Genomic DNA, 12,723 nt, shown 5'->3' with positions numbered 1-12,723 from the left:
AAATAAAAATTTTGGGGCGAAAAGATCATTTTTTGTGGAAAAAATATGATTTTTTTATTTTCACGGCTCTACGATATAAACTTCTGTGAAGCACTTGGGGGTTCAAAGTGCTCACCACACATCTAGATAAGTTCCATAAGGGGTCTAGTTTCCAAAATGGTGTCACTTGTGGGAGGTTTCCACTGTTTAGGCACATCAGGGGCTCTCCAAACGAGACATGGCGCCCGATCTCAATTCCAGCCAATTCTGCATTGAAAAAGTCAAACGGCGCTCCTTCCCTTCCGAGCTCTGCCATGCGCCCAAACAGTGGTTTACCCCCACATATGGGGTATCTGCGTATTCAGGAGAAATTGCACAACAGATTTTGTGGTTCATTTTCTATTTTTACACTTGTGGAAATAAAAAAAATTGGTTCTGAAGTAAAATGTTTTTTTTTTAAAAAAAGTTAAATGTTAATTATTTCCTTCCACATTGCTTCAGTTCCTGTGAAGCATGTAAAGGGTTAATAAACTTCTTGAATGTGGTTTTGAACACCTTGAGGGGTGCAGTTTTTAGAATGGTGTCACTTTTGGGTATTTTCTGTCATATGGACCCCTCAAAGTGAATTCAAATGTGAGGTGGTCCCTAAAAAAAATGGTTTTGTAAATTTTGTTGTAAAAATTAGAAATCTGCAGGTCAACTTTTAACCCTTATAAGTTCCTATCAAAAAAAAATTTGGGTTCCAAAATTGTGCTGATGTAAAGTAAAGAAGTGGGAAATGTTATTCATTATTTTGTGTGACATATCTCTCTGATTCAAGGGCATGAAAATTAAAAGTTTGAAAATTGCAAAATTTAAAACATTTTCGCCATATTTCCTTTTTTTTTTTTCATAAAATAAAGTCATATCGAAGAAATTTTACCACTAACATGAAGTACAATATGTCACGAAAAAACAATGTCAGAATCACCGGGATCCGTTAAAGTGTTACAGAGTTATGACTTCATAAAGTGACAGTGGTCAGAGTTGTAAAAATTGGCCCAGTCATTAAGCTGCAAATTGGCTCTGTCACTAAGGGGTTAATCGCTTAAGTGGCCAACATAACATAAAAACTCACATGCCTCCTAGACAGACGCCGTGACTCCTGGTGGATATGCCATGTCATGTGATTGCTGCAGCCTTCATATTTCTGGAACTGTTCCAACTGGCAGAGCTGTGAATGCTGCAGCCGATCAGCAGCCACTGATTTGCTGCAGCGGTCATAATAATGCCTCTTGGCCACTGGGAATCACCGAAGCAAGATAAGTCTACTTTTTTATATTATGTAGGGCAAGAAAAAGATCTTCAAGTAGTGAACAACCCCTTTAAAAAGGTGTTTTCCCAGACTATGGTTCGCATACGGCATCTTGTGTTAATGTAGACATGACCCGTTTAGGGCCCTGAGGGGCTCCGCTGTGTCTGGACATGTGCCGGATCTGGAGCATCGTACAAACCAAAATTCTTCTTTATTGATAAAAAAAAAATCTGACCAAGTCCAAAAAGTACAAATACTTATAAAATTCCGTTAACTAAAAAAAAAGCACAAATCTGCGGCGTGTGCGTCCCAGTCACGTGTCTCCCGTGGGGCGTCTTCTCGGCTCCGTCTTGTCGAGTTTTAAATCTAAACAAAGGAGACATTGCTTAGTACCCGGAAGAAAACGGGAGAGTAGGTATCATTGTTAGAAAAGTGGTGCCAGGAAACAGCGTCGCCATCAGTCATAAGGAAGCCACTACAATGTTGTATCCACTAGTGGTGAAGAGTGGTACTGCAGGCCACAGACAAAAATGTTCAATGTCATGACTGGGTAAGGCGCCAAAACTTATGCGACATTGCTTGCTATTTGGTCAAGCTAAACTAATTCAAGGAGTGTGGAAACGACTGCTGTGCAACTTCTTAACATAGACGATACAAACCAAGCTCTACACGGGATGTGAGATAACAGGAGGGAGCAGAACATATCAGCCATAAGTAGGGAGTGATGAGCTGCCAAATGTGTATCTGAAATATGTCTGTCTACAACTACACACCCAGAAGTCTCTGGGTATGGAGACTGTGACGTGGGGGAGCATTTATCATATTTTTTGCACCGGAATTCGGGCATATTTTATCTTATGTTTTACACACATTTATGATATCCCAGTGATTAGCACTGTACTATGTATAGGGCAGCACGGTGGCTCAGTGATTAGCACTGTACTGTGTATAGGGCAGCACGGTGGCTCAGTGATTAGCAATGTACTGTGTATAGGGCAGTACGGTGGCTCAGTGATTAGCACTGTACTGTGTATAGGGCAGCACGGTGGCTCAGTGATTAGCACTGTACTGTGTATAGGGCAGTACGGTGGCTCAGTGATTAGCACTGTACTGTGTATAGGGCAGCACGGTGGCCCAGTGATTAGCACTGTACTATGTATAGGGCAGCACGGTGGCTCAGTGATTAGCACTGTACTATGTATAGGGCAGCACGGTGGCTCAGTGATTAGCACTGTACTGTGTATAGGGCAGCACGGTGGCTCAGTGATTAGCACTGTACTGTGTATAGGGCAGTACGGTGGCTCAGTGATTAGCACTGTACTGTGTATAGGGCAGCACGGTGGCTCAGTGATTAGCACTGTACTATGTATAGGGCAGCACGGTGGCTCAGTGATTAGCACTGTACTGTGTATAGGGCAGTACGGTGGCTCAGTGATTAGCACTGTACTGTGTATAGGGCAGCACGGTGGCTCAGTGATTAGCACTGTACTGTGTATAGGGCAGTACGGTGGCTCAGTGACTAGCACTGTACTGTGTATAGGGCAGCACAGTGGCTCAGTGATTAGCACTGTACTGTGTATAGGGCAGCACGGTGGCCCAGTGGTTAGCACTGTACTGTGTATAGGGCAGTACGGTGGCTCAGTGATTAGCACTGTACCGTGTATAGGGCAGCACGGTGGCTCAGTGATTAGCACTGTACCGTGTATAGGGCAGTACGGTGGCTCAGTGATTAGCACTGTACTGTGTATAGGGCAGCATGGTGGCTCAGTGATTAGCAGTGTACCATGTATAGGGCAGCACGGTGGCTCAGTGATTAGCACTGTACCGTGTATAGGGCAGCACGGTGGCTCAGTGATTAGCACTGTACCGTGTATAGGGCAGCACGGTGGCTCAGTGATTAGCACTGTACCGTGTATAGGGCAGCACGGTGGCTCAGTGGTTAGCACTGTACTGTGTATAGGGCAGCACAGTGGCTCAGTGGTTAGCACTGTACTGTGTATAGGGCAGCACTGTGGCTCAGTGGTTAGCACTGTACTGTGTATAGGGCAGCACAGTGTCTCAGTGGTTAGCACTGTATTGGGTATAGGGCAGCACTGTGACTCAGTGGTTAGCTCTGTACTTTGTACAGAACAGCACAGTGGCTCAGTGGTTAGCACTGTATTGATAGGGCAGCACGGTGGCTCAGTGGTTAGCAGTGTGCTGTATATAGGGCAGCACAGTGGCTCAGTGGTTAGTACTGTTGCTTTGCAGCGCAGGGGTCTGGGGTTCAAATCCCACCAATGACAACATCTGTAAGGAGTTCCTATGTTCTCCCTGTGTTTGTGTGGGTGTTCTCCGGTTTCCTCCCACACTCCAAAGACATACTGATAGGGAATCTAGATTGTGAGTCCTAATGGGGAGAGTAATGATAAGGTCTGTAAACGTCTGTGGAATTAAAAGCGCGATATAAGTGAATAAAATAAATAAAAATGTATAATAAAGTCATTTTTAGTTTCAATAAAGCTTTATTTTAACATTAAATTTGAAAACATACTGTAGCTTTGTTTAGAGTAATTTTTCCCTCGCAGGGGAAATGTAAATGTACATAATAAAACATATCTGACATGGGGGGAGACAGAACATTGACAAAGACATGAGGGAATAACACATTAGGAAAGAAATGAGGAGTCCACAGTTTAAGATGTAATGGAAATCATTACACTTGTTGTCATAATATTAACAAAGAATAGGGGTGAGACCTAATCTAGGGCCCTCCCATCTCCCCCCCTCCCCGCCTGCCCACAACATTAAGGGCCTGTCACACTAAGCGATATCGCTAGCAATATCGCTATAACTTGTGACGTTATAGCGATATTGCTAGCAATACCGCTGTGTCTGATACTTACCTACGACCCGCTCCCCCGCTGGTTATAGCTGATCGCGCGAGAACGTTCAGGACTGTTTCTCGTCGTCAGCTTCCTGTGGAGCCGGGCGGGAGGACGCAGGATCGCCTAGTGTGACAGGTAAGTAGCGACCCCCGTCCCCACCGATGTCGCTGGTGAGATCTGCCTGTGTAGCAGCTCACTAGCGACCACATAGCGATGTACCTGCGATCCTGGTCGCGTCATATCGCTAGTCGGGATCGCTGGTACATCGCTAAGTGTGACAATACCTTAAAGGAGAAAGTGGCAACACCTGGTCCAACTGTGAACTAGGGTCCAATTCCATCCAAGGTCTCCAGGTATTAAAAAAGCTAATCCACATGTCATTTCTTGTAGCCTCTATTCGTTCGTAAAGCATAATGTTATTCATTCTTTCTTTAACGAGAACAATTGACAACACTGAAGATTTCCAGTTCGCAGCGATGTGGATTTTGTTGGCCATAAAAAGGAAGTTTAATAATTTGTGGGAGTTTTTAGTAAGTGACGGGTGTTTTGCTCCCAATAGGAAGACAGCAGGATCTGATCCCAATTTCTTGCCCAACATCCGCTCTATCAGTAGTCTAACTTTTTGCCATAGACTTTGGACTACCTGGCAGGTCAACCATATGTGTGCCATATCACCTTGGAGGTTGCATCCTCGAAAGCATAAGGCAGATACATTTGGATATATATTATGGAGTTTAGACGGGACTAGATAGGTTCTGTGGAGAACTTTCAGCGAGATTTCGACAAGAGGTGACTGGAGGCTGCCCTTGGATAATGTATCAAAGCACGATCTCCAATCCTCCAAGGATAAATTAAACCCCAATTCCTCCTCCCACTGGGACATGTATCTCAATTTTTCTTCGTTATGAGGAAAGTTGAAAATGGAATACAACAAAGAAATCGTACCCCTTCCCATAGGGTCGTGTATACATTTTTGCTCATAACTTGAGGTATGCAAAGAAGTTTTGTAAGGGAGGAGTCGATGGGCAAAGTGAAACAACTGGTTCATGCGCGATGACTCTCTAACAGGAGAGATAAACTTTTGGATGAATTCAGGTATATCTAACAGTATGTTGAAAGGGGAACATAGGTGTTTTAAAGTGGAAATTCCTTTCAAGATCCACCAGGATAAAGATGCGGGTCCAGACCAGGGAGGAACATCAGGTTGCGAAACAGGGAGGTTAACGGAGAGGGCGTGGATTGCAATTTAAATTTAAATCTGGCTTTTCTCCAAAGAGTGAAGGAGTGAGCTGCAAAGGGTGCAAGAGTATGCATGGTTTTTGGAAGCCTCTCTGTAGACCACATCAGGCCTGGTAGAGACAGAGGTCTGAGGAGAAAAGATTCCAAATGTACCCATCTTGGTTTACCGGTTTGTGAACATATATTTGTTAGTTGTGCTATTTGTGCTGCTCTAAAGTAATGCATAAAGTTTGGTAAAGATATACCTCCGTGTCTCCTATGAAAATACATAATTTTTCGTGAAATTCTAGTTTTTTTTCCCTGCCATATTAATTTGAATATTGCAGAGTGAATCTTAGAGAACGTTATAGTTGGTATTGGTAGGGAACGAAATCGGTATAGGAAGCGGGATAGTGTCACCATTTTTATCAAGTGTATTCTGCCTAGCTAGGATAGGTTCAAAGAAGACCACCTGGACAGGTCGGATTGGAGATTCTGGAGGAGTGGTGGGTAATTCCACTTAAAGAGAGACACTCTATGTGAAGTTAGGTTAATACCTAAATAGGTTAAAAAGTTCTCTCTTTTCGTGAACTTAAAATGAGAGATAATGTTATCTTGTATACCTCTTGGGGTATTAATAAATAGTGCTTCGGACTTATCTACATTAATCTTGAGCCCTGATATAGCTTCAAATTCGCGTAATAATGAGAATAGGTTAGGGAGAGTGGTGTGAGGATTGGTGACAGATAGGAGATCGTCCGCAAAAAGACTGACCTTGTACTGGTCACCCAAGTCAGTAAGACCCGTTATGTTGGGGGTTTTCCTGATCGCTTCGGTCAGGGGTTCCATGGCTAAAGCGAAAAGGGCCGGGGATAATGGACATCCCTGCCTGGTGCCTCGCCGTATGTTAATGGGGGTTGGAATGGTGGTGGGGAGTTTAAGATATGCCGTTGGGCAGTCGTATATCAGTTTTAGACATGATATGAGCCCAGGGGGGATACCAAATTGAGAGAGGACCTGGAACAGGTAGGGCCATGAGAGCAAGTCAAAGGCTTTTTCTGTGTCTAAAGCTAATAGTAGAAGTTGCTTTTTGGGTAAGTTTGCTGAGTGTATGATATTAAGGTTTTGCCTAATGTTGTCAGGGACTTGTCTACCAGGTATGAAGCCAACTTGATCATGGTGAACTAGAGATGGCAGTAGATCATTTAATCTACTAGTGATAATTGATGTAAAGATTTTCAAATCTACATTTAGTAAAGAGATGGGTCTATAATTTCTAGTCAAGACATGATCTCTTTTAGGTTTGGGTATAACAGTAATATGTGCTACGTAAAACTCTGGGGGCATCTGAGAACCGGTGAGAGTGGCAAAATTTTTTGATGTGGGGTATGAGAATTTCGCTAAATTTTTTGTAATACACCGCCGTTAAGCCATCAGGGCCTGGGGCTTTGCCTTTTTTTAGGTTTTTGATCGTCAGCGTTATCTCTTCTTCAGATATATCTGAATAAAGTTGTTGGGCCATGGGTTCTGAGATTTTAGGCAGATGAAGATCATGTAAAAAATTATGCATAGCTTGAGATGGCGGTGGTTGTGGGGCGGAATAAAGACTCTGATAATTATAAAATGCCTTATATATGTTATCAGGGTGGGTAGATATATGTCCTGCCCAGTCTTTAATTGAAAAGATAGAGTTTAGTAACTCTCTCTTTCGTAAGTTACGTGTTAACATTTTACTAGGTTTTTTGGCGTACTTGTAAAAGGTGGCTTTGGACCAGGTCAAAGCGCTCTGTTTTTGTGGTAAGGATAGCATCCAACTGCACCTTAGTCTCCTGAATTTGTTTAGAGAGATAAAGGGATGTGGATAGTTGGTTAGCTAATTCCAATTTGGCAAGCTTATTTTCCAATTTAGTTTGGGCTTTATTTCTGGTTCTTTTTTTTATGAGCTGCTAATTTGATCACGGTGCCAGTAATACATTTTTTGTGTGCCATCCACACCATTCCAGGAGAGGAGTCTGCCGTGTTATTAGTTTAAAAATATTTGGAGATGTTGTCTTTGATGGTGGAGGTGGTTACCGGGTCCGTCAGCAGGGATTCATTAAGGCGCCATCTCTAAAGTCTAGACATAATGACATCAAACTTAAAAACTGTCATAGTGGCGTCCTGATCAGACCAAGCTGAGTGTACATAACGGGTGTAAAGAACTGTAGAGAATGAATTGTTTTTTGTTAACTGGAGATCAATTCGCGAGTATGTCTTATGTGCAGGGGAGTAGTACCTGTATCCCCTACCACCCCCATGCATTTCCCTCCATATGTCTGCCAGACGATGTTCCTTCATCAGGCACATAATTTCTTCTCTTTCTGTTTTAGAGATGTCGGAGCGTTTCAGGGCACTACTATCTAAGGCGGGGTCCAAAGTGAAATTGAAATCTCCACACCAGATTAGGTGATGGAATGTAAGCATATCAAGTTTAGACAATATTAATTTAACAACTGATAGTTGTAATGACGTAGGAAGGTAACTGTTCACTATACATAGACTCTTCCCATGTAGAGAGCCACATAAAATTATGAATCTTCCCTCCCTATCGGACACTGAGTCCACAATTTCGAAGGGAAGACTATTTTTAATAAAGACAGCCACCCCTCTTTTTTTGTGTGACCATGACGAGATGAAAAAGCGTGAGTATGCAGAGTCAAAATATTTTGGGCAGAAGGAACTGGAGAAATGAGTTCTTGGAGACAAATGATATCAGGATTTTGCTTCTTATAATCTAAGAAGGCTTTTTTACGTTTTAGAGGAGCATTAAATCCTCGAACGTTATGAGACAATACCTTACACATAATCGAGATGGCCTAATCTGCGGAAGTCAAACTTGTCTCCAGGTCCCACCGCCTTATCAGATGTCCACGAGGGAAGACGAGGCCGGGCCCCAGAAATCCCACAAAAGGATTTATTGCAAGCAAGAACATTTCTGTGGAGAGACTTTAAGAGAGACAATAGTTGTTTGGTCTTTAAATAAAAATATATTTGGTTGTTGGGATGGTGTATTTGGTGGTTTTAGGCATGTTTGGCATCAATCTTTGTGTATGTAATAATTGTTATATTTGTCACATTGATTAATAGTAATGTAATTTTATGTATAATTTGGTATTTTAGGTGTTATAAATTCACCTTTTATATATGATATATTGTAATTAAACACATTATGGCAGTAATATGGCTATATATATTTTAATGGTATTATGTATATGTATATTTATATGATATTGTTAATTTTATATTGTATTAAGATGTATGTACATCACTTGTATTCACATCATTCTTGTAATTCACAACACATGTGGTTCTATTATTCATTGGCCACTCTATATACAGTGGGGCAAAAAAGTATTTAGTCAGTCAGCAATAGTGCAAGTTCCACCACTTAAAAAGATGAGAGGCGTCTGTAATTTACATCATAGGTAGACCTCAACTATGGGAGACAAACTGAGAAAAAAAAATCCAGAAAATCACATTGTCTGTTTTTTTTTCATTTTATTTGCATATTATGGTGGAAAATAAGTATTTGGTCAGAAACAAAATTTCATCTCAATACTTTGTGATATATCCTTTGTTGGCAATGACAGAGGTCAAACGTTTTCTGTAAGTCTTCACAAGGTTGCCACACACTGTTGTTGGTATGTTGGCCCATTCCTCCATGCAGATCTCCTCTAGAGCAGTGATGTTTTTGGCTTTTCGCTTGGCAACAAGGACTTTCAACTCCCTCCAAAGGTTTTCTATAGGGTTGAGATCTGGAGACTGGCTAGGCCACTCCAGGACCTTGAAATGTTTCTTACGAAGCCACTCCTTCGTTGCCCTGGCGGTGTGCTTTGGATCATTGTCATGTTGAAAGACCCAGCCACGTTTCATCTTCAATGCCCTTGCTGATGGAAGGAGGTTTGCACTCAAAATCTCACGATACATGGCCCCATTCATTCTTTCATGTACCCGGATCAGTCGTCCTGGCCCCTTTGCAGAGAAACAGCCCCAAAGCATGATGTTTCCACCACCATGCTTTACAGTAGGTATGGTGTTTGATGGATGCAACTCAGTATTCTTTTTCCTCCAAACACGACAAGTTGTGTTTCTACCAAACAGTTCCAGTTTGGTTTCATCAGACCATAGGACATTCTCCCAAAACTCCTCTGGATCATCCAAATGCTCTCTAGCAAACTTCAGACGGGCCCGGACATGTACAGGCTTAAGCAGTGGGACACGTCTGGCACTGCAGGATCTGAGTCCATGGTGGCGTAGTGTGTTACTTATGGTAGGCCTTGTTACATTGGTCCCAGCTCTCTGCAGTTCATTCACTAGGTCCCCCCGCGTGGTTCTGGGATTTTTGCTCACCGTTCTTGTGATCATTCTGACCCTACGGGGTGGGATTTTGCGTGGAGCACCAGATCGAGGGAGATTATCAGTGGTCTTGTATGTCTTCCATTTTCTAATTATTGCTCCCACAGTTGATTTCTTCACTCCAAGCTGGTTGGCTATTGCAGATTCAGTCTTCCCAGCCTGGTGCAGTGCTACAATTTTGTTTCTGGTGTCCTTTGACAGCTCTTTGGTCTTCACCATAGTGGAGTTTGGAGTCAGACTGTTTGAGGGTGTGCACAGGTGTCTTTTTATACTGATAACAAGTTTAAACAGGTGCCATTACTACAGGTAATGAGTGGAGGAAAGAGGAGACTCTTAAAGAAGAAGTTACAGGTCTGTGAGAGCCAGAAATCTTGATTGCTTGTTTCTGACCAAATACTTATTTTCCACCATAATATGCAAATAAAATGAAAAAAAAACAGACAATGTGATTTTCTGGATTTTTTTTTCTCAGTTTGTCTCCCATAGTTGAGGTCTACCTATGATGTAAATTACAGACGCCTCTCATCTTTTTAAGTGGTGGAACTTGCACTATTGCTGACTGACTAAATACTTTTTTGCCCCACTGTATATAGAGTGGCCAATGAATAATAGAACCACATGTGTTGTGAATTACAAGAATGATGTGAATACAAGTGATGTACATACATCTTAATACAATATAAAATTAACAATATCATATAAATATACATATACATAATACCATTAAAATATATATAGCCATATTACTGCCATAATGTGTTTAATTGCAATATATCATATATAAAAGGTGAATTTATAACACCTAAAATACCAAATTATACATAAAATTACATTACTATTAATCAATGTGACAAATATAACAATTATTACATACACAAAGATTGATGCCAAACATGCCTAAAACCACCAAATACACCATCCCAACAACCAAATATATTTTTATTTAAAGACCAAACAACTATTGCCTCTCTTAAAGTCTCTCCACAGAAATGTTCTTGCTTGCAATAAATCCTTTTGTGGGATTTCTGGGGCCCGGCCTCGTCTTCCCTCGTGGACTTCTGATAAGGCGGTGGGACCTGGAGACAAGTTTGACTTCCGCAGATTAGGCCATCTCGATTATGTGTAAGGTATTGTCTCATAACGTTCGAGGATTTAATGCTCCTCTAAAACGTAAAAAAGCCTTCTTAGATTATAAGAAGCAAAATCCTGATATCATTTGTCTCCAAGAACTCATTTCTCCAGTTCCTTCTGCCCAAAATATTTTGACTCTGCATACTCACGCTTTTTCATCTCGTCATGGTCACACAAAAAAAGAGGGGTGGCTGTCTTTATTAAAAATAGTCTTCCCTTCCAAATTGTGGACTCAGTGTCCGATAGGGAGGGAAGATTCATAATTTTATGTGGCTCTCTACATGGGAAGAGTCTATGTATAGTGAACAGTTACCTTCCTGCGTCATTACAACTATCAGTTGTTAAATTAATATTGTCTAAACTTGATATGCTTACATTCCATCACCTAATCTGGTGTGGAGATTTCAATTTCACTTTGGACCCCGCCTTAGATAGTAGTGCCCTGAAACGCTCCGACATCTCTAAAACAGAAAGAGAAGAAATTATGTGCCTGATGAAGGAACATCGTCTGGCAGACATATGGAGGGAAATGCATGGGGGTGGTAGGGGATACAGGTACTACTCCCCTGCACATAAGACATACTCGCGAATTGATCTCCAGTTAACAAAAAACAATTCATTCTCTACAGTTCTTTACACCCGTTATGTACACTCAGCTTGGTCTGATCATGACGCCACTATGACAGTTTTTAAGTTTGATGTCATTATGTCTAGACTTTAGAGATGGCGCCTTAATGAATCCCTGCTGACGGACCCGGTAACCACCTCCACCATCAAAGACGACATCTCCAAATATTTTTAAACTAATAACACGGCAGACTCCTCTCCTGGAATGGTGTGGATGGCACACAAAAAATGTATTACTGGCACCGTGATCAAATTAGCAGCTCATAAAAAAAAGAACCAGAAATAAAGCCCAAACTAAATTGGTTACATTTAGTATTCATTGCAGCGATCTCGGCGCTGGGCTGTAGCGCATGCGTGGGTCATGACAACCTCATGACTTTCTGCCTCGCTCTCTATTGCAACGTATAGTGTTTACACTGGCGTTCCCAGCGCGGTGAGCAGGAAGTCTCTTGCACGGAGGAAGTCAGCGGACCGGCGCATGCGCAATGTGAAGCCCATGACGCTGATATTGTGATCAGCTGTATGGAGGTGTATTTAAAGCCGGGCACTGCATAGAACACACATCCCCCTCATTGAGGAAGCCTATGTGGCGAAACGGCGCTGTCAGGGGTGGCTGTGGGCGCATATTAAAGAAACACTGCACATGTAAGTGAAGGATTTTCTTTACAATTACTGTAGGTGGCTAGCAAATGCATTGCACCAATGGAATTTTTCTTCACCTTTCTGTATTTGTTTTATGTGCCTTCTTTGTATCGCAGCAATTAAATACATATGATCTGGGACATTGCATTTGGTATTAGATTTTGCACTGCTGTGGATACAATCAATTCTCATTATGCAGAGATTGGATTAGTTGGAATATTTCAGGTCTAGTGTTTATTCACAGTAACCGGAATTTCATACTTTTGATAATATGCATCTGATTTTTTGTGGTGCAAATTTAACAATTACATGAAAACTGAGCGTTTTTGGCTCAAATTTTTCCAATCTCACTGAGAAAGTGTTGGTGCTAGTCCTATAAATTTTTATCCTCAAAGTGTTTCTCTATATATACCCATGGCACAATTTTATGTGTACTTTCCTTGTTGAATATGAATTTTGTGAAAATTGTTATGTAATAAACATTGTTGAAATTTTATTCCATTCTATGCCTCTTTTTCTGCCCTTTATTGGTGGTAGATATGGTATTTTCATAATTGCTATTGAGGTGGT

The 12,723-nt window shown here is 41.6% G+C and overlaps 1 protein-coding gene across 1 annotated transcript in view; it reads right to left on the bottom strand.

Annotated features, from left to right (window-relative positions):
* Positions 1–881: 881 nt before the first annotated feature.
* The window catches only part of PUSL1 (pseudouridine synthase like 1), a 94,705-nt gene continuing 82,863 nt past the window's right edge, over positions 882–12,723 (bottom strand). Inside the window, exon 8 of the mRNA XM_073585431.1 lies at positions 882–1,639. Within this exon, the coding sequence (XP_073441532.1) occupies positions 1,587–1,639 (53 nt within the window). The 3' untranslated portion in view covers positions 882–1,586. The remainder of the gene's footprint in view (positions 1,640–12,723) is intronic.

The sequence above is a fragment of the Dendrobates tinctorius genome, unplaced genomic scaffold, assembly GCF_039654945.1.
Source record: "Dendrobates tinctorius isolate UK_male_01 unplaced genomic scaffold, ASM3965494v1 ptg000086l, whole genome shotgun sequence".
NCBI classification, from domain to species: Eukaryota; Metazoa; Chordata; class Amphibia; order Anura; family Dendrobatidae; genus Dendrobates; species Dendrobates tinctorius.
Note: the sequence above shows the minus strand (reverse complement) of the source record. Positions and strands in the feature narration are given on the sequence as shown.